Here is a 23211-nt window from a genome sequence, read left to right on the forward strand (position 1 = left end):
CGCCTACAGTTGTCTATTGCAACAACCAGAGAGCCATTGCCCTTGCAAACAATCCTATCATCTCCCCTCGAACACAACACGTGGAGGTTCATTACCATTTCACCAGAGAGCAAGTTGAGCTAGGCACCATTCACCTAGAGTTTGTGCCATCCAGCAATAATTTTGCAGATATTTTGACCAAGGTGATCAACTGGCCGGTTCTACAGTATCTACTCCCGCAAATCGTCTTGGGTATAACCTCCTCTACTTCTTCAGATTGACGGGAAAAGAGTCCTACCTCTTACTTCTCCTTCCAGTTTGAGAGGGAGTGGTTTCCTTCTCTTAATAGTGACAGTGATGATGTTCACAGTTTTTCACTCTCAGACATTAATTTCTTATGTATTATATATTGTGGGCAATTGTAACTTCATCCACACTATCAGGATGGCATTGTAAAAGGGCGCTTGGGCAAGTGAACAATTCCCCTACAAGGGCACTATCCAAGTGGCACCATTGCATCGCATTCTACATGAGTATGAATATTGGCATTCCCCTTTACATTCCCCTATGCATTGACATTCTATTCATGTAAACATTCATCTATGCATATTTATCTCTTTTCGGTCACCCTTGGAGTAGTCAACTCTAGATTCACCATAATCATGACATTGCACATGGCAACCTCCGAAGGTTTCTTTTTCCTATGCTTGCATGTTGGCTTTGCTTGTCTTGCTTGCTTATCTATTTTGCCTTTCTCTCCCCATATTCTCCATATGATTAGCACACGTACACACACTTAGGTATCCCTAGGCACTTATCCTAGTAGTGTGTGGGATTGTTTTGCTTGTTGTATAAAGGTAGTGGGGCAATCCATCCTTATTTTAACCATACTTCAGGGCACACTGACTCAATGGGACGAAAATATATTCAATACCCTCACTTAATGCTAAATCTTTAGAAAAAAATCACAACAACAACCCTTGTTTTTTTTTAAAGGATCAAAAAGTCCATTGATCATTCCATCCGCTTGTGTAAGACTTGATAGGCCCCTGGGCAACTGATCCAATGCTTTGGCCTCTCTAGGGGGGACCACTTCGAATCCCTTGATAAGATAACCATCGCCTTTGTAGTCTTGGTAGATCACTGGGCAGCTGACATGCACCCTTTGCTCAATGCCCCGACTGCTTTGGGACGGGATATCTTGAGGTAAAAAGAAATATATATCAAGGACTTATTTCTCAAGGCTTTGTTTTGAGCTTGAGAGGGGGTATTGAGCTAAAAATGCATTCGCCTGACTTAAACAACCCCAAAACATACTTAATTAATGAAGAAAACCTTTCATTTTAAAAAGAAACGCAATCCTAGAGAGTTATTGTGTCCCACATGCAAAACTCTAATTTGGGTGCCCTATACTTTCTATAAATAGGCATGCAACCCACCACTCTCCCTCAATCTCGTTTTTACAGGTTTCAAGAGTCATAACTCTACTACCTTTCACGGAGAACATTGCGGATAGATCTTCCATTGGCCACCTACTACCATTTGGCGTGTGATTCAAGACTTCTACATACAGTTGCTGCTGTCGCAAGGCCTTTGGAGCTATCGTCTATTGTTGGGAGCTATCGTCCACTATTGGATGTTATCGCCACCTTTTGTCTATCGTTGCTAGGATTTTCTCTCTTCTTTGAATATTGTATTTGCAATTTCCGGCTGCCCTCTAATGTTCTCCCACCTCTAACATTTGCACTTGCATCTAACAGTTGTTGCCCAATTTTTCTCTCTCCTCAGGTACCAACGTGTTTTGTCTTTCTCTCTCTTACACTGCTATCTACATTAGATCCAACCTTCCTTCACTGCATTTGTTGATATTCGACACTCCGAGTCTGCCTTTGCTACGATTTGGGATCCGTTCAGAGCACGACACTCTACAGCTCATAACCTCTACCTTGATCCCAAATATACAAGAGTTTGAGGTTCAATATGCACTACATAGTGTGTTTACTGCATGAGCACTGTATATTCATTATTCATTCACTTTATTATTCATTGTGTTCACTGTCTCGGAGTTACCCTAGCCCTAATCCTGTGTTCTGAGTTTATTAGTTTGTGCTTTGTCGTTTCGTTTCATGCTTTTTGCATTTAGAGCAGTTCTTCACACAAACACCAATACCAAGACCAAGTGCTCGGTCAAATGATACAATGTGAAAAAGAGGTGCAAATATGAAAGCAAAGAAGCACTTATTGAACATTGAAAGAGATGGCCAAGAAAGCAAGAATAGAAGAACTCAATGAATGAAGAATGGGCCATAGAATCCTTGATACTATGTGAGAAAGAGATGCAAATGTGAAAGAAAAGAAGCGATTGTTCAACACTTTTTACCGCCATGGAACCCTTTCCAAAGGAGGAGAAGATGCATACAACCCACACAAGCTATGGCGACCACCAAAGTACCTCCATTCTCCCTCTCTCCAAAGGACACAAATGTGCAATGAATGAGGAGAGTGGAGTCATTTTCAAATGGTGGATACATTGATGCCCTATTGAGCTTTGACTCCTCGACCTAACTAGAATCACCCATGTGTTAGCCTATATTTTGTCAATATGTCAACTCCTAGTTGTGAGCAACATTCTATTTGACATTAGAATGTTTTCAAAAGCACCAGCTATCTACATTCCTTTTTCAGTGAGCTGGGCAGCCTGTTTTTGTGCCAATGCATGAAGTGGGCAGCCTGCATTGGAGTAAGTCAGCCAGATTTGGCATTTTCAAGTTATTTATAACCAGCCCCTACTTGGCAGATTCATTCATCTTTCTTCTGAAGATTCAGCACACTCCGACCTCAGCCTCCCTCGTCTCCGATGCTGCCATAGTCATCAGCTTGATTCAGTGCAGATTATCACTTCATTCTCTTCTCTCTTGTAGTCCCTCTCTTCTCTCCATGTTCATGTTTCTCTTTCATTAAGCACTCTCACACCATGTTCTTGTCAATATTTCACATCATGGTGTCTTCTATAACAAAAGGATGGTCACATCTCCTACACCATGACTTACTCTATGCACGTCCAACTCTTAAACAGCTTTGTGCTACTACAAGTGGTGTTTCTTCACAATCTCCTCTAATGATGACTTTGATTCTACTTCAATAGAGATGCTCTTGTTGGAAGGGATGCACTCATCCTAGAGTCGTCAAGTGACATTATTCACATGTTCCCAAGCTAGAGAGAGAAGTGAGAGAATGGCAGTGGGGCATCCTTGCTTTGCTAATATATGATATGGTGGACCATTGCATAAGCATTTCTATGCACTTTGACTCTAGGTCCATGAGGGATTGTTGACTGAGTGAATTGGCTCATGCCTTGTATCCACATACAAAACAATTTGGCAAGATGCCTATGTTAGCCTGCTCTTTATCATTCTCAGTCTGTCATCTCCTGGTTGTGAGCTCCTGTCAGAGTCTGACAGGAGACAGAGGAGCTCTGTCAGTTCATTTTGTGGCTGCCCTGGTTAGCCAGCAGCCTTGGGTGTCATACAGCCCAAACTGGGCTGTTTTTGTGCAGTCTGCCCATTTTCTGGGCAGTCGGCCAGATCTGGCCAAAGTCGGCCAGATCTGGCTGGTCGGCCAAATCTGGCCAGGTCGGCCAGATTTGGCTGGTCGGCCAGTTTTCTGGCCTGGGGGCTATATATAGCAGCCCCCCAAGTCATTCCAGCATTATGCTCTGCAGGTTCAGCACTGCCTCCGTCATCTCTGTCTCCGGCATTGGTGCTGCCACTGCTTCCAGTCTGTCCTGGTCCCCTCACTGACGCTCCGGGCTGCGTGCAGGGACTGTTCTGTCCATTTCAGTGTATTCAGCATTCATCTCAGTCAGTGCAGACTTTCTTCCTTCATTCTCTGCTTTCTCTCTCCTCTCCTCTGTGTTCGTGTTCTTCTTCCGTTGCGCACTCTCACATGGTATCATCGCCTGATTGAGAGCACGGAGGACATACCCTCAGGAGTGAGATACTCTACTGCTGCTGCCAACAGATCAACAACTGCCAGGCGACTGCTACAGGAGGCTTTTCAGCCTGCGTTTTGCTGCCCACGCTGACTGCAGAGGCTGCCACGTCATCCAGCGACGCAGAAACCCTGCGTTTTCCACCAGGCTGTCCCTCCTGCTGCTGGGCGACCTCCCTACAGGCTGCGTTTTGCTGTTCTGCTGGTCGCTTCCACTTCAGGCGGCACTTTTCCTGCTGGCGACTTCTGTTCGGGCTGTTTCCTGGTGCTGGTGGTCTCTTCTCTGGTGCTCGACATCAGTTATCTTTGCGTTTTGCAGATCCAGGTGTTTGTAGGCACTCTCTGCCTGCGTCTTGGTGGTTGGTGACCACATTGCTGGTCCTATTTCGACAGCGGCACAACTTTCTTTGGTATTTTGCAGATTGGAAGATGTCTTACCAGTTTTCAGGCTTTGAAGACTCAGAGGATGAACTTCTCTCTCATCATTCCTCTGAGCGGAGGCGGGATTATCGTGAAGTTCGACATCGGGAAGAACCTCCTCGCACTCGTCCTTCTTCAGTCCATGCATCTCAGAGGGTTCCATCTACCGCGAAGGTTTCTTCAGTGAAGACTGCTTCAGATGTGCAGATGCCTTCCTTGATTCCCTCTATTCAGGTGCCGATTCTCCCTTCCTTTCCGAAGGAAGATAAGTTGGATGGCTCCAACTACTCCCTATGGTCATGCAAGGTGGCTTGCATCCTCGATACCTTTGACCTTTGGGAGCTTGTTTCTTCGCCCATCGACCGTCCCCCCGTGGATTCGTCCGATGGCACCTCTATGGACCGTGCAGCCTTATGGGATAGGCTCAACTCTCGAGCCCGTTCCTTTCTTTTTATGAGTCTCCATGATTCTATTCTTGTACATGTTCACGGCGGAAGTGTGGACGAAGCTTGCGTCTTTGTATCAGCACAAGACATTTGCCCACAAGATTTCCCTGGAGAAGAAGTTGCGGATGCTCAGTCTTGATGGTTCTTCTTCCATGAAGGAGCACATCACGAAGATGGAGGATATGCAAGGCGAGCTAGCCTCTCTTGGTCGTCTGATATCGTCTGAGGATATGGCGATGATTCTGTTGACTCAGCTGCCATCACCCCGTTATGATGTCTTCTACACCAGCCTCATCACTTCGAGGACCCGTGAGACACTCCTATGGGAGGAGCTTTCCCCGCTTGTCTTGGAGCATGACGAGCGACTCAAAGAGGTGGGAGCCAGTGGCTCCACCAAGGCATTTACGGCCGGCACAGGTGGCGGCAAGAAAAAGAAACAAAAGAAGGAGAAGGCCAAGGACAAGAAGGATACGAAGGAGAAGAAGCCCAAGTGTCCCCATTGTGGGAAGGGCACTCATCCCGAGGAGAAGTGTTGGCAGAAGTATCCCCATTTGAAGCCTAAGGAGAAGGACACGAAGGCGGCCCCAGCCACAACAGAATCTGCGTTTGTGCATGTCTTTGTTGAGGAGGACACTGCCCTAGCTTCTACCACACAGGAGAAGCCTTGGCTCGTCGACAGTGGAGCATCTTCACATATGACCTTCCGTCAGGATTGGCTTCAGGATCTTCGTTCCAGAGGGGGTACAGTCACCATTGGTGACAATTCTACAGTTCCTGTTCGAGGCGTGGGGACTTTACCTATGTTTTCTGACAGGCGGTCTTCCTCCGCCAAAGTTCTCTATGTCCCTGATTTGGGTTTTAACCTATTATCTGTGCATGGCCTTACTCAGTTAGGTACCCGAGTCATTTTTACACAGGATGCAGTCACAGTGGAGGATGCTTCTACAGGTGATGCTCTTTGGACAGGTACACAGGAGGGTGGGCTTTGTACGCTCACAGCCTTGGCTGCGCGGACTTCCCATGAGCTTGGGCTGCTTTGGCATGCTCGGTATGGTCATTTGAACCTTGATTCTCTTCGCCGGGCTTCTAGGAGGAAGATGGTGGAGGGGCTTCTTGATTTCCCTCCTCTACACACTTTGTGCCCTAGCTGCTTGAGGGGCAAGCAGCACCGGCAGCCTCACCCGCAAGTTGCTTCTAGGAGGGCTACTTCTCCGCTTGAGTTGGTTCACACCGACCTTTGCGGACCTATGGGCACGGCCTCCCTTGGGAAGGCCAAGTATTTGATGCTGATTGTGGACGACTTTAGTCGTTATGTGTGGCCATATTTCTTGGAGTACAAGAGCGAGGCATACTCCCGTTTCTGTGAGTGGCAGGTGTTTGTGGAGACCCAAACAACTTCCAAGGTTTATGGCGTACGAGTTGATCACGGTGGCGAGTTCACTTCTCACCTTTTCTCTCAGTTTTGCAGGGATCATGGTATTCGGGTGGAGTATTCCCATCCGAACACACCATCAGAGAATGGTGTGGTGGAGCGTGCGAATCGGACCATGATTGAGATGGCCCGATCTATGCTGGAGCATAGGAGTCTTCCTCATTTCCTTTGGGGTGAGGCGGTGGCTACAGCGGTGCATATTCGCAACCGCTCTCCGACTTCGGCGTTACAGGACATGACTCCGTATGAGGCTTTCTTTGGGAAGAAGCCTTCCGTGTCCCATTTTCGCATCTTTGGGTGCGATGCTTTTGTCCATGTGGACAAGAAGAAGAGGAAGACGAAGTTCGACTCTAAGTCGAGAAAGCTTATCTTCGTTGGTTATAGTACGACCACGAAGGGATATCGGCTCTATGACCCGACGACGCGGACGGTTGAGGTGAGCAGGGATGTGATCTTTGATGAGGCTTCGGCCTTTGAGGATCCGATTGATGGTTCCATTACAGATGTTTCTTCATCATCGACGGACCCCCCCCCCCCCACCTTCTCTCCCTTCACTTCCTTCCAGGATGCCCCTTAGCACCCTCCCTATTCCTCCTCCTTCGGCTTCCCTTTCCCCTTTGGTGGATGTGCCTCCGTCTACTACGAGCTCTTCTACCGCCACTTCGGGATCTTCACGGGATATACAGCCTTCTTCAGAAGCGGAGGATCTACCTTCACTCGGTGAGGGGGAGTCCCTCTCCGATTTGGGTGCTTTGCAGGTTCCGGAGACCCCCCGATCTCCCTCACAGCAGGAGTCTCTCAGGATTCCTTTATGGTATCGCCGGCTCATGCAGGATTCAGGTGTTACTCACTTCCCTGCTTCTTCTACAGGTCCACGTCGATCAGCACGTTTACAAGCCCAGCGGGACAGTTCACTATGTGTGAACTATGCTCTTATGTCACAGATTCTTCAGGATTCCGAGCCTTCCACTGTGGAGGAGGCTCTTGCACAAGATATTTGGAGACAGGCTATGCAGGCCGAGCTCGATTCCATCGAGCGAAACCATACGTGGGAGCTTGTTCCGCGTCCCGCGAAACGGAAGGTGATTGGTGTGAAATGGGTCTTTAAGACCAAGTATCTTGCAGATGGCTCCTTGGACAAGCATAAGGCTAGGCTTGTTGCCAAGGGTTTTGCACAGCGTACAGGGTTGGACTACTTTGAGACTTTTGCTCCTACAGCCAGGATGTCCACCATCCGAGTTCTTTTGGCTCTTGCTGCTCACCACCGTTGGCCTGTCTATCAGATGGACGTCAAGTCTGCTTTTCTAAATGGCGTTCTTGAGGAGGAGATTTATGTTTCACAGCCTCCTGGTTTTCTTGTGCAGGGGAAGGAGGATCATGTCTACAGGCTGCGGAAGGCTCTTTATGGCCTAAAGCAGGCTCCTCGTGCTTGGTACCAGCGGATTGACCGCTTCTTTCTACAGAGTGGCTTTGCACGCTCCGCTTATGATCCCAACCTCTACTTACGGGTTGTGGATTCTCTTTCGGTGTTCCTTATCTTGTATGTGGATGATCTTATCATAACAGGGAGCGACACTCAGCAGGTGGAACATACACGGTCCATTCTTCAGCAGGAGTTTGACATGACGGATCTAGGGATCCTTCACTTCTTTCTAGGCCTGGAGATCTATCAGATGGCACAGGGCATTTTTATCTCGCAGCACAGGTACATCTCCGAGCTTCTTTCGGAGTTTGATATGGCTGAGTGTCGGCCTATCTCATGCCCCATGGACCCTGAGTCCAAGCTTTTGACAGCTGGAGTTCCTCTTACCGATCCCACCCGTTACAGGTGCCTTGTCGGCTCTCTTATCTGGCTGCTTCACACTCGGCCGGATATCTCTTTTGTGGTGGCTTTATTGTCTTCTTTTATGCAGACTCCTACCCAGGATCACTGGCACGCGGCCTTGCGGGTTCTTCGCTATTTACAAGGGACTCGATCCTTCGGGATCATGTATGGAGATGGGATTACCCTTTCTGGATGGAGTGATTCTGATTGGGCAGGTGATGTAGATTCGAGACGATCCACTACAGATTATGCTTTCACCCTTGGATCTGGTGCTGTCTCTTGGAGCAGCAAGAAGCAGCCTACTATGGCACTTTCTTCTACAGAGGCTGAGTATCGGGCCCTATGTTCGACCGCTATGGAGGCAGTTTGGCTCCATCGCTTACTCGCGGAGATTGGTTTTTCCCAGACCGGACCTACAGAGCTGTGCGTGGATAACCAGAGTGCTCTTGCTCTGGCCAAGAACCCGGTGTTTCATGCTCGCACGAAGCACATTGAGGTTCAGTATCACTATGTTCGAGAGCGGATCGTGGATTCGGAGCTGGTGGTGGTCTATTGTCCTACGGCGGACAATGCAGCTGATCTCTTCACAAAGCCTTTGCCTCAGGCTTCTTTGCTTCATCACATGCGGTTCTTGGGTCTTCAGACTCTCCCAGGAGTTGAGAGGGGGTGTTAGCCTGCTCTTTATCATTCTCAGTCTGTCATCTCCTGGTTGTGAGCTCCTGTCAGAGTCTGACAGGAGACAGAGGAGCTCTGTCAGTTCATTTTGTGGCTGCCCTGGTTAGCCAGCAGCCTTGGGTGTCATACAGCCCAAACTGGGCTGTTTTTGTGCAGTCTGCCCATTTTCTGGGCAGTCGGCCAGATCTGGCCAAAGTCGGCCAGATCTGGCTGGTCGGCCAAATCTGGCCAGGTCGGCCAGATTTGGCTGGTCGGCCAGTTTTCTGGCCTGGGGGCTATATATAGCAGCCCCCCCAGTCATTCCAGCATTATGCTCTGCAGGTTCAGCACTGCCTCCGTCATCTCCGTCTCCGGCATTGGTGCTGCCACTGCTTCCAGTCTGTCCTGGTCCCCTCACTGACGCTCCGGGCTGCGTGCAGGGACTGTTCTGTCCATTTCAGTGTATTCAGCATTCATCTCAGTCAGTGCAGACTTTCTTCCTTCATTCTCTGCTTTCTCTCTCCTCTCCTCTGTGTTCGTGTTCTTCTTCCGTTGCGCACTCTCACAGCCTAAAGATGGGAATCCGTGGTACATGTCAAGCTTCTACATGGCTATGCATGATAGATGGGTAGTTTTTCACTTACGCCTCACTTATGCCGACGCTCACATAGGAGAGTCGGTGATCAGTAGGACACGGGGGCACTTTTTACTCTCGGTAGGAGAGGTTTTTCCCCCTATACTTATGGTCTTATTTCGTATGTGCTTATGTCACACATTTACGGGCACTTATCGTGTTCGAGTGTGAACACCCCCTACAACCCTAAGCTTTAAGGGTTGTACCTTGTACTTTCAATTTACACTCTCTTTTAGTCTATTGCATTGGGTGTCGTGCTTCACTCTCACATTGTCTATTGCATTCTATGCTGAGCTTCGATCTTGTCTCCATCTCACGTTTGGTATAAGAGCATTGGCTCTGTTCAACTCAGCTAAGTCTTCTGCTCAGGTCCAGTTCTACTCCCTGTCGCCACTGCCCCAAGACCACCACAGCCGCGCCTGTCCTGTAGCAGCTCAACCTGCGCCCTATCCTACAACAGCTCAACCTACTTCCTGGAGCCGCCCAGCCCTCGCCTGCTGCACTTTCCCTATCTAACCACGCCGGTCTTCAACCTCCTGCGCCTGCAGCCGCCACGCCCGCTTCTGACGACAGCTGCGCCGCCTGTACCCGCCAGCTCGCCACTGCCACGCCAAACGCCAACATCTAAGGAAGCTCCCGTCAAGTCTCTAACATGCAGCCTGCCACCATTTTGAACCTGCGCCTGCGACTGAATCTACACCTGGGCCACAAGCTTGTTTGGCACTTTTAGAGTTTTTTTTTTTTAACCTTTTTTATTCCAGAATTCATTTCTAGACAAAGGGACTTCAGCCTGGGCAGACGCAGAACTATGAATACGTGTCCTAGACACGGTTGATGCAAATTAATTTATCAGAAATTTTGGGTCTTTTGTGTTTTTTGAGGACATTGGCACATGTACTGCAGTTTCAGCCACGGATAGACTGTTTTGGACAAATTTGAGGCAAGAAATTTTAGGGATTTTGCTAATACAGTATTGCTGAACACTGAATGCACCTTGGATTGCGTGCATTACAGACAATTTTCACAGAGTGCACCCGAATGTATTAATTGCAACAAGTTATCTGCTGTAATTTCTGGAAATTTTGAGATTTCTAGTTTGGTCCAGCTTGGACATTGCTCTTTTGCTTCTTTTGGTAATTGATTATCATGGCAAATCAGGGAGGAGATGTCTTTACCTATGTATCCAAGGAGGACAGATTGGATAGAAACAACTACTCACTTTGGTCCTTCATGATGAAGAATGTGCTTGTGGCGAAAAATCTTTGGGATTATGTCAGTGGAGAAGAAGTTAGGCCCGGAGTTGTGGCTGCAACTACTCCTCCAAGAGGACGTGGACAACAGGCACCTCAACCTACTCCACTTTAGCCACTTCCCCAAAGATCAACAGCTCAAAAAGCATGGGATACAAGGGACGCACAGGCTTTGTCGCTCATTGCATTACCAGTTCAACGGTCCATCATCCCCCACATTCGTTCAGCAACTTCTTCATGAGAAGCTTGGCTAACTTTGGAGTAGATGTTTACATGTAAGAATGAGACTCGCATCTCTTTCTTAAAGAAAGAGCTAGAGACATTAAAAATGGATGAGGGTGATTCTATTCAGGATCACTTGAACAAAATTCAGGACTTGCGTGAGCAACTTATGAATGTTGATGAGTACTATTCAAATACACGAATGATATCCACTACATTGAACTCATTACCTCCTTCATACTTGGCTTTTCATACGGCCTTAAACCTCACCATGAGGATTGCCACACAACCAATCGCTTTTCTTCAATTAGTCAGTTTGCTTCTAGAAGAGGAGCAAACAAGAAGAAATAGTGGTGTGGATGCCATAGCCTTTGAGCACACTTTTATGGCTAGACAAAAGAGCAAAGGCAACCACGTAAAGAATGCTCCGCAAAGCTCTGGGACTTCTGGCACTTCACAAGGAAGTAAAAAACAAGGGGACACGCAAGCCAAAAAAGGCAAATGCCATTATTGCAAGAAGCCAGGCCACTACATCATTGAGTGCAGAAAGTGCATCACCAAGGAGGAGGAGTCAGGAATGACTATTTCTAATGCTCCTTCCACTGCTACTGAATCTGTGTCCTTTGTTGCAGACAGGGACTTGCTTTTACACATGCAGTTATGACACTTCTTGGGCTGATCAAGCATTTAGTTCTACTAAGGATGCAAGCACTTGGTTTTTTGGCAATGGTACTTCTAGACATATTACATCTCGCAGAGATTTATTTGCTTCTATTGGTGCAGCTCCAGTTGCAAGTCTGTACGGTGTGCCAACAATGCATCATACCCTGTTAGAGGTATTGGGGAGATTGTGCTCATAGCCATTGATGGCTCTATTCTCCGCCTACAGGATGCTTTGTTTGTGCCAAAACAAGAATCTGCTCTCTATTTCTTCTTTGGCACATTGTGGATTGAGGAGATTGTGCTCACAACCATTAATGGCTCTACTCTCTGCCTATAGGATGCTTTGTTTGTGCCAGGCATAAACAAGAATCTGCTCTCTATTTCTTCTTTGGCACGTTGTGGATTGCAAGTCGCATTTGATGATGATAGATGCATGGTGAGAGACAAAGAACACATGACTTTGGTCTTGACAAGCACTTTATGTCATGGGTTATACGAGTTGGAGGCTCTTTAAGTTGATCAACCAGCGTACTTGGCATCCACTCTTACTTTTGCTATGATACATACAGAGTTATGGCATGCTCGGATGGGGCATGTGAACTTTGGTAGCTTTATACTCTTACAGCGTACACAGATGCTAGATGGATTACCTCTTCTGGAGAGACCTCCTGAGCACTTGTGCAAAGGATGTATTTTGGGAAAAATGCATCGGTTTTCATTTCCCCATGATGTTGCTTTTAGAGCAACAGCCAAGCTGTAGTTAGTACATTCGGATGTCTATGGGCCTATGCAAACAAAGTCATTGGGAGGATTTTGTAACTTTTATTATGACTTTACACGATTCTGCTCGGTCTATTCTTTGGTAAACTCTTTGGTAAAAAAGTCAGAAGTATATGATGCATTCTTGGCTTTTGTTGCACACATTCCACATGTACTCAGAAAAAAGTTGGATAACAAGACTATCAAATGCATTTTTGTGGGATATAGTAGTGAGAGCAAAGGCTACAAACTATATGATCTTGTCTCTAAAAAGGTGTTTGTCAGTAGGGATGTACTATTTGATGAAAAATCAGATTTGTCCCTTCTTGGTTTAGACACATATCAGACTGCCCATGATGTATTTGAAGGACTGCTGCCCATTACATTTGGTGATTCAACTGGAGTTTCAACAAGTGAACTCAATGTTCAGCCAACTGCTTCATTGGAAAATGCAGAAAATCAGCCACTGGCTGATCTAAATATTCAGCAAAGTGCTGAAACTGAAATTCAGTAAGAGCTTATGCACGGTCAAGAGGCAAGGCAAATGCCTAGATGGTATTTACAGACTATTAAAGATAGTCATTTGGATGAACCCATGGCTGGTCATACTAGAAGTCAAGCTCGTATGCATGATACTGCACATACCATGGAGTTTGTTATGGCAGGAAGCACACTTGATAATGAGGAGCCTAAATGTTTTAAGGATGCACAACAGAGTGAGCATTGGATAGCAGCAATGAAAGCTGAATTGGATTCTATCACTAAGAATCAAACATGGGATTTAGTGTCTTTGCCCTTTGGGAAGAAAGCCATTGGAACAAAATGGGTCTACAAGCTGAAACGGAATGCAAATGGATCCATTGACAAATATAAGGCAAGGCTTATAGCTAAAGGATATGCACAGAAGAAAGGCATTGACTATGAGGAGACATTTGCTCCTACTTCCTGCACGACGACCATCAGGTCTATGGTTGCTTTGGCTGCCCATTATGGATGGACTGTGCATCAATTGGATATTAAAACTGCATTTTTACATGGGGAACTTCATGAGGAAGTATATGTACAGCAGCCCATTGGTTTTGCAGTTGAGGGATTGGAACACTTGTTTTGCAAGCTGAAAAAAGCTTTATATGGTTTGAAACAAGCTCCTAGAGCTTGGTATGCAAAGATAGATGTTTTTTGCTTAGCCAAGGGTTCATAAACAGCTCATCTGAGTCTACCCTTTACGTATGTAAAAAGGGGGGATCCATGCTGATCATTTGTCTATATGTTGATGATCTCTTGCTTACAAGGACACATGCTGATTAGATTTCAGTATTCAAACAAAATTTGCAGCAAACTTTTGACATGTCAAACTTGGGGTCTTTGCATTATTACTTGGGCATTCAATTCATACATGATTCTAGAGGTATTGGTTTATCACAATCAAGATACATTGGTAAACTTCTTGAGAAGTTTGGCTTACAGGATTGCAAGCCAGTCTGTACACCAATGGAACCTGGACTAAAGCTGTCATTACATGATGGCAGTGATTTGTTTGATATACACACATATGCTCCAACAGTTGGATATCTTATTTACCTATGCAACACTAGGCCGGACATACAGTTTGCAATTTCAGCCTTGAGCAGATATATACATCAGCCACGCATGTCACATTGGCAAGCTGTTAAGCATGTCTTCCGTTACTTGCAGGGTACTAGGTCTCTTGGATTGCTTTATGCCAAGGGGGGACCACTGCAATTACATGCTTACAGTGATTCTGATTGGGCTGGTGATTATAATTCACCTCACTCCACTAGTGGCAATTGTTTCTTTCTTGGCTCATCTTGCATATCTTGGCTTAGCAAGAAACAATCCACTGTTGCCACATCATCATATGAAGCTGAATACAAGGCAGCTTTCACTACCACAGTTGAATGCATATGGATTAGACGATTGCTAGCTGATGTGGATGTATCTATTATGAAGCCTACTCCTTTGTTCATCGACAGTCAGAGTGCCATTGCAGTGGCACAGAACCCAATGTTTCATACACGCACGGAACACATTGAGATACACTATCACTTTGTCAGAGAGAAGCTACATGCAAGAGATATCAACCTTGTCTATTGTCCTACCACTAGTAATATGGCAAACATCTTCACCAAAGCTCTTCCTCCTGACAAATTTGAAGCATTTTGCAATGCTATAAATTTAATCTCTTTTGGTGGCAGATGATCCTTGTACTCTTGATCACTCTTCACTCCAAGGGGGTTTGTTGTGTATTTCACTTACGCCTCACGCCTACGCTCACATACGAGTGTCAATGATCAATAGGACATTGGGACACTTTTTACTCTCGGTAGAAGAGGTTTTTTCCCCCAAACTTATGGTCTTATTTCGTATGTCCTTATGTCACACACTTACGAGTACTTATCGTGTTCGGGTGTAAACACCCCCTACAACCCTAAGCTTTTAGGGTTGTACCTTGTACTTTCAGTTTACACTCTCTTTCAGTCTATTGCATTGGGTGTTGTGCTTCACTCTCACACTGTCTACTGCATTCTGTGCTGAGCTTCAATCATGTCTCCATCTCACAATAGATATAGAGATTCTCATGTTAACACTTTCTATGTTCGAGGTTGCAGATCCACTAAGGTGCTTCTCCCAAAGCACATCTAGCATTGGCCGATACACCCAATGCTAGAGTTATGCATGGTGTATCTATTGTTGTGGTCATATGTATTATGATGTTAAGATTTTTCGGATGACTATTCAGGTATGCGACATGGTGAAAATTCCAAGGATCTTCTTTGGTGGTTGATTCCAAGCACTACATCATTGTACATTTTATTCCACTGATCACCCATGATATAAGAGAGAGTGTTAACATTGTGCATATTATGTATGCTAGACATTTTAATGGCTTGTACTGGGGTGTATGTGTGGCCACTTTATGAGTAGCCTAGGAACACCTTTATGGGATGGTCTTGGTCTTCTCAAGAGTATCCCAATCTCTCATGCTATGTAAATGTATGCCTCCATCACATTTATTCATCACATAATTGGAGGCACCGGGTGGGTGGGTGGGTTTGTTGTTGTTTTTTTTCCTCTTTTTTTTTGGCATGGCACTAGAGGTGGTCCTCCCCTATAGTCAAGTGCCTCCACTTGGTATGCTTTGCATTTTGGCTTATTTATGGATTCCATTGCTCGGATTCTCACAAACACTAAGATGACTTTCTTTCCTTCTTCTCACTTCATTTCTCATCTATGTACAAGCATACATATAACATAATACATCTATATGGCATGCATGGCTATATATCATCCATTCACCCATCCATCCCATCCTTATACATCATTTTTATTTAAATGCAAAATATTCAAGCCCCATAACATGGCACAAGTTACATGCAAGTGCACATTTATACATTCATCCTCTTTCCATAAATATGCCCTCCTCTTTCTTACTGCAAAAATCTCAGCCCATTAGTAAGCAAACATGCACATACTCACAATTACGACCCTTCATGTGCACACCTAGGCATTTGACAACCGATCTGGTAGCACATCAGACTTACGCACATAGAACTCAGTTTAAATAAATAAAGAAACATGAAAGAAGAAAGTTCCTAGACCTGCAAATGATCATACTCATGCTGAAATATTCTGGCTGGGAATTCCTTCAAATTTAGAGAAAACTTCTTGCCATCGAGACGCTGTGCTTCAATCCTGACAGTTGCTGGTCTCTGTGAAAGAAAAAACGGTCTACTGAAAAGTCACATTAAAGGTGGCAAAGTCCCATATTAAAAGTGGCACCATTCAGTGAACTAACCTCTACATCTGCTTCTATACCAGGAAAAGATAAGCAGCCTTCAGTATACAAGTAGCGCTTATTCCCATACTTATAAATCTTCGGATTAACAAGCACTATCTCCTCTCCTTTACCCTTTTCACCTTCAGGATTAAACACCATTAACTGTACATTGACTCCAACTTGTGGTGCTGACAGTCCAACTCCATCAGTCCTTACAGCATGAAAAGTGTTAAATGTAAGTGATGATAAACTTGAATTAAAGCTGTCTGCAATTATGTAGATGATGTTCTACAAGTATGCCATGTGGCCTACCTATACATAACATCGAACATCTCTTCTGCCAACTCTCGCAGCTTGTCATCGAAAACAGTTATTTTCTTGTTTTTCCCTCTTAACCTTGGATCTGGATACAAAACTATCTCCAATGGTTTCTCATATGCTAATGACACGGCTGCATTTATTTCCAGCAAGTAGGTAAGACCACTATCAGAAAGCCAGAACAATCTACATCAAGAAATCAAGGAATGCAAAAGATACTACACATGGCATTTTGAGAGGAGAAGTTTAGAAATGTGTGCACCACTTTCTTTATTTTAAGAGACTGCCAGTTTTGTCATATTGAAGAGACACTTTGGACAAGATGTCCCAAAGTTCAAACCTAATAATATTGCTCCCTTTGACAGGAACAAAGATCCAAGAAGTGGACAGTAGAGAATGATGAACTTAGGCAGAATGAAGACAAAAGCACAAAGACTGAACTCAGATTTGGATATGCAATGTATAGTGCGAAATTCAAATCCCGGAAAAGAAGAAATGCCAAACTGGTCTGACCTGTAAATTAGCCAATCAAATCATGGGCCATCTTGATCAGCCAGCTGGTGGGCCTGAAAAATGCTAAGGGTGAAAATTAGGGGCCTTATGATTCCCAAATACAGTCCCCTAAATGCAACTGACACCTGTACTTGTACTCCCTCGACGACATTTAGAAAAACAAGGATGCTGAGAGTATGTACAAATTTTTAAAATAGGATAGAAACAGCAGCCCCTCTCAAGATGAAGAAAACCAGAGTGGTCCAGCCCCAACTATATGTAAAGAAATGGTTAGAAATAGAAAGAATGAATGAAATTATGAACCATGTACAATGATGATACAATGAGGACCCTTGGCTTCTATGTCTCTGGTACAGCGGCTGAGGCATGAACCACGGAGTCTAGAGCTAACAAAATGGCTCGAGATGGCTGCACTATCCTAGCTGATCAAGCGGCAGCACCTATGAAAGTGAATACTCTATGGCGGGAGTGAAATACAGTCCTCCAAGCAGGAGGGTGTCAAAGAAGACACCAGATGAGGACGAACAGAAGTAGAGGGAGCAAAGTGCAGTCTTCCACAGCTATGTTGAAACCAACCTTCCTTGGGGGGAAAAGGGAGGTAATGACCCAATTTAACTCTAATTATAGCAAGCAAATAAATTTACATAAACTGCAATACAAATGTTAACACTTAATCTTGGACATTGAACACCCCGTTGGCCCCAAAACTAGCACCCCTTGCAAAATTTCTTTAACTTGTATTGCGAATGGATGCAATGGATTACACTTAGATTTTTCAACCTCCTCCACTAATCCAAGTGCCTCTTGCTATCACAAATGACCAGCAAGCCTTCAAACCAATTTGCCCCTTGGTTTGCTCAGGGAATTGGCCTTCACCATGCTCCTTTGGTGAGAATTGCACACACTGCCAGAGAGTAGGCCATGTGGACGAGGAGTGTCGCTCCAAGGCCCAAGGTCTTCCACCTAAAAAGCCTCTGTAAACCGCTACGACTGCACAATCCAGTGGGGCTACACTTTCCGCTCCTGCTTCATCTGCTCCTTCACCACTCGTTGCTGCTGTTGGACATGTGACCCGAGCACAACCTCAATAGACAATCTCTTTTACTACCCCTAAGGGACAAGCTAATTAGTTTGTAGGTCCTTATCCGATTGCACTACATGCATCCATCTCACCTTTCTCTCCACCTCATCAGGCGTTCCCTTGGCAAAGCCTTGCTATTGGACGTACCCGATGGTGAACAACTTCTTAGACTAGCATATCTCTAGGTCCCTTATGATACCCTAGGTCAGTCTAGCATCCATTTTTCACACTCTTAGAGTCGGGGCCATAGGATTCATTGTCCTTATCTTTTCCATTATTAAGTCTTCCGCTGCATTTACTCATACACATACACATTCATTGCATTGTCTTTTCAATTAGATGTTTCTCTCTGTTATGTTTTGCTTTGGAGCATCTCACCACTGATCTCTGTGTTTGCAAACTCTCATCTCTTTTGCAAAGTTTTGTCTTTCAGTGTAGGGCTAACTTGCAAATTGCCTTGGTCCTACCTAGGCTAGAGACATGGGGATGCACACCGTTCCTTTCATGGTTTCATCATCCTAAGACTGCTTGCTCTTCTTTCAACATGGAGGTTTCCCCTCTCGAGGCGGATCGTGCAACATCTCTCTCAATGCTATCATAGCGGTGACTTCTACCTTGCTCTTCCAACAGGGTCCCTAATCAACTTCATCTTCTTCCATTCCTTATGGTTCTCGGCACTACACGAAGACCGACATCACACTTCTCTTCCTTCTTCGGCATCTACATCCAGGTTGAGAGGGGATTCCTACACTTCTTGGTATTCTACAAGCTTCAGCACTTTGTCTTCGACATCGGCTTCTCCCCCCTGTTGTACCTTCCCCTTTGCATTGCATGATTTCATCATCATTATACTAGGGCACTTAGACAAGTGAACAATTTTTCCACGAGGGACACTGTCCAAGTGGCACTTGCTACACGAGCATTCTTTAGCATGTAGCATACTTTGCATCTCATTGTGCAAAGCACCACTTGAGCGGATCGTAAGCTGTTTCCCTTAATGGCTATTATCACCATACCACCATACTCCATCACACGGATGCCTCATCACCTGTTTTTCCTCGTCATCCACACCCTTGAGTGGAAGGGTACACTTATATTGTTTTGTAATGTGTTGGGTGTACCCAACCTACTCCCATCTTCTGGGTCACTATTACTCAATCGGCCGCATCCCATAACATTTCACTCACTTTTTTTTTAAAAGTTCGATGTGGTTCCATCCGTCTTTGTAGAGCTTGGTAGGCCACTGGGCAACTAGCGTGCACCCTTTGTCCGATGCCCTGTCCTCTTTGGGGTGACTACTTGGACTCCCTTGGTAAGAAAACCGTCGCCTCTATAGTCTTGGTAGGCCACTGGGCAGCCAGCGTGCGCCCTTTATCCAATGCCCTGGCTACTTTGGAATGGGACGCCTTGGGATAAGTAAAAATCAACATGGCTAGCCTAACCTTTTGGCTTAGTTTTGGGCCTGAGAGGGGGTATTGAGCTAAAACATGCTTTTTAGCTGAAAAAGGAGAGCAGTGCAAGAGAGTTTCAGTGATCCCCCAAAAACCCTAATTCTTTGGGGCACTCTTCATTATCTATAAATAGACAAACTGCCCCCATTTAGTCTTTATTCCCGTCTGTGCAGGTTTCACACCCTTGAGTGCAAATTTCAGTCATCAATCCACACACATGTGGCTATCTAGCCCCAAAGACTGCTGCCACACCTACTATTGTGTTTGCTGCTCTAGTGTGTAGGCGACAACTAGCAGTGCATCTCCATCATCAAGCAACCTTCTACTGTTGCGTTTGGACCTATTCTACACCTAGCGGCAGCAACTAGCAACTGCATCCACAAATTGCCTTTGGTGTCATCTTCCTAGACGATAGCTTCCTCCATCAGGGGACAGCTTCTTCACACCAGGCAACAGCTACCAATCCTCTTCGTCACCTGTTCAACTTGCATTTGGTGCTCCATGTCCTCCTAACACCTACGTTTGCTGCATCCTCGCCATTCGACACTTCGACTAGTCATCACAGACTTGGGATCCATCTCCGGAGGACCTCACTCTCCGACACACTGCCCTGCCCTTGAGTATCTGTACACTCTTACATTCATTTGCAATATTCATTCACTTCAGAGTTGTGTTCTTCTCTCCCTTTTTCTATTTGTGTTTTGAGTTTTACATTTGAGTTTTGCATTTAGAGTTTGAGTTTTGCTTTCTGTGTCTATGTCTGTCTCTTGGTGTTTCTGTCGTGGTCGTACACTCTGTGTTTCCTCAATGCAAACCCTAGTAGTTTTCTTCACACTGCCCTTGCTCCTCCTATAGTAAATCAAAAAAAATGGGACTTGAAAGATGCACAAGCTTTGTCACATCGATTGCCTTGTCAATTAAGAGGGTCATTATATCTCATGTGCGGTCATGCAAGGCCTCTACAACAACATAAGATATTTTGGAGCATGTGTTTGTAACTCATAAACGAAACCAAAGTGAAACCAACCTTTCTCCTCAAATAGTGCAACCTAATTCTAACAAGACTGCACAGTCCATATAAGTTCCATTTTCGGGATCCTCCTTAGGAGGGGGGATGGAATCTAAAACAAGAGCCCAAAGATTAAAGGTGTCGAGTATGCACTCCACCTTACTCAACCATAATGAATAGTTTGAACCATAAAGTTTATCTTCTTTGGATAATGAAGGTAAGACAAGCACCTATACCGAACGTATCAAGGATGGTAACTTCACAGAGGACGAAGCCTTCTGAGAAAGATGAATCGAAGGGGGACGGGTGGGGGACGGGTGGGGGACTCCTCATGCCAACTATAAGCGCAAGAATCACATCTCCGCTCAAAAGAGTGTCTAGAAAGAAGCTCCTCCTCTAAGTCATCAAAGCTCGTGAACTGATAAGACAACTTCAAACCTGCAATCACCCAAAAAGCTGTGTTTGACAGAGAAACAACTAGCGCCTACCACCAAGAAGCTGGCATCTATACAAAAAGCTATCACCAAGTCTCAGGAAGCTGTTGCCCATACCAATATGATGACGCTTGCACTAGATAGTGAACACCAACAAAAATGCAAATTTGTATTTTGAGCGAGATGCAAAAGTTGATGCCACCTAATGCTAGAAAGTTGCCGCCTCGTCCCTGGAGACTGTCCCTTGGCTGCCTAGGGATACAAATGAGCAATAGACCACTTGTTCGGGCAATAAACGCGGTAAACGTAGGCTGAAAATCTATATTTGGAAAATCTAGGCTGCTCCTCCACCATGAAAACCTGCTCTTTTGAAAGAAATCTCCAGACTATGTCTCCACTTAGGCAATGATACCATGCGAGAGTACCCAACAGAAGAGAAACACGAACACAGAGAGAAGCAAAAAGAGAGAGAGAGAGAGAGAGAGAGAGAGAGTAAAGGATGAGGGAAGGATACTACACTCACTCACTTAGAATACTGACTCAATAAGAATACTGCACTAACTCAATAAGGGCAGCCACCAGGAGAGTAAACACAGCCTATCAAGGCCTATCAACGCAAAAACACAAGTAGCTAGGGCTGCAAAAACTGACACCAAAAAATGCTAATGCCTAGCTGGGATAGGTGACGCTAGATGTGGGAAAGGTCTCCATGCTACCAATGCTAATGCCACCTAAAGAGAGGGAAAGGTAACACCACATTTTGAGGTCTCCGGGCTACCAAATGCAAATGCTAATAGCGCATAGAGAGAGAAAGAGAGAGAGCTGACCCTTTTGGTGGAGATGGTGACGCTAGGCAAGGGAAGCTCCAAATGCAAAGGCTGGATGATGTGGAATAGGGAGCTTCAAGCAGAGGGTGAAGATGGAGTACGCGAGCACAAACCTTGAACTACAATGTCCTCCAAAAGGGGTGTGAGCAAAAGGGGAGGGGCTAGAGAGAGAAGGGAAGGGCATGCGATGATGGAATAAGAGTCGCACAAAGTGTGGGTGGTGGTATTTATAGGCCTAAGCTATCTAAGGTGGCACACCAGTAAGTGGGTGCCCGATGACAAAGTGCCCAGAACGAGGGTGCCAGCCCTTTAGGGGCTGTCCATGCGAACCCTAACCGAGGTGGATACATGGAAGAAGTGGTTTCTCAACACGGGGGAGGGGGGAGGGTTCCAGCCTCTTACTTTTGCAGAGCTGGAAGGCCTCTTATTGCAAGAGGAACAAACTCAGAGAAATGTCCTATGAGGTCAAGGGACTCACCACCCCCTCCCCCACACACAATCTACATCTGCTTGTTTCGGATGAGGCAACATTCATTTGAGAAATGATTTCTTGAGTTAATATTGCAACAAGCATTCTTAAAAAAAAGGCGGTACTTTCTCTATTGGTTACCCGGTGCCTTGATATAAGGCACTAGTTCGTTTGGGAAGTGATTTTTGTGAGTGTCGTCTTTTCAATCGATCCAATTATGTTTTCTTCGTCGTTTGAGAACAAATGGTGACGATGTTGAGAGGGGAAGGCAAACCTGAATCGCTTTCCTCTTGCAATCTCTGAAGCTCTGCGAACGCACTCCTGCTGCGAGCGAAGCTAACAAGCCTGGTTTCCGCCTTCCTCCTGGATGTCACTGAGTCCGTCACAGCGAAAGGAGCGCTCTGTCTGCTCCCTCCTTGCAGAGATGATCTTACAATCGCGATGGACCGGGCATGGACAGCGCTGTCGCATTGCAGAGACGAAGAAGAGCCCGGACAGGAGCATGAGAAGCTCGGCCGTAGAGGTAGACAAATGCGCGAAATGGAGAAAGACGTCGCAGGCAATGGGAGGAGCAGTGGCTTCAATGGAGAAGCGCCTATTGCAGTGCGCATTGTTTGGTGTTACTGTGGAAATTAGACCACGACCAGATGCCTGGGAGTCTGGGTCCGAACCTGTAATTGGGATAATATATCTCTGTTTTGGGAAATCAAGGGATAAAGTGGTGGATTTCAACCTCTACTTATGTTAGGCAGTCCGAGGTTATCTAATAATGGCGTCGTATTTATTTAAAAAACATAATGATCCATGGATGTTTGTAAAAAATACACAATATTATTTTTTATTTTTATATTGGTTGTACATAATGCCAATAAATAGCAAAGACTAAAGTAGCATTTTAGTATTTAAAAATAACTTTCTTTTATGAGCATTGCTATCAATGATAGAATGTGTACAAGTGCAAAAGCTTTAGCTAAAGCATCGACATTGGATTGTACATCCTTACAAAATATGGAACCATTGTTAGATATTGTACACT

The 23211-nt window shown here is 45.3% G+C and overlaps 1 protein-coding gene across 3 annotated transcripts in view; it reads right to left on the minus strand.

The window, feature by feature from the left end:
* The window catches only part of LOC148036666 (peptide deformylase 1B, chloroplastic/mitochondrial-like), a 39758-nt gene extending 16882 nt beyond the window's left edge, over positions 1-22876 (minus strand). For all 3 annotated transcript variants that reach the window (XM_087678710.1, XM_087678709.1, XM_087678708.1), the window contains exons 1-4: positions 22450-22876; positions 16386-16524; positions 16092-16284; positions 15895-16005 (exon numbers count right to left, since the gene is read on the minus strand). In XM_087678710.1, coding sequence (XP_087534836.1) covers positions 15895-16005; positions 16092-16284; positions 16386-16524; positions 22450-22786 — 780 coding nt within the window. In that variant the 5' untranslated portion in view covers positions 22787-22876. The remainder of the gene's footprint in view (positions 1-15894; positions 16006-16091; positions 16285-16385; positions 16525-22449) is intronic.
* Between the last annotated feature and the right edge of the window lie 335 nt (positions 22877-23211).

This window comes from Lygodium microphyllum, chromosome 5, assembly GCF_053477565.2.
Source record: "Lygodium microphyllum isolate KBCC chromosome 5, Lygodium_microphyllum_v1.1.10, whole genome shotgun sequence".
In the NCBI taxonomy this organism is placed as follows: domain Eukaryota; kingdom Viridiplantae; phylum Streptophyta; class Polypodiopsida; order Schizaeales; family Lygodiaceae; genus Lygodium; species Lygodium microphyllum.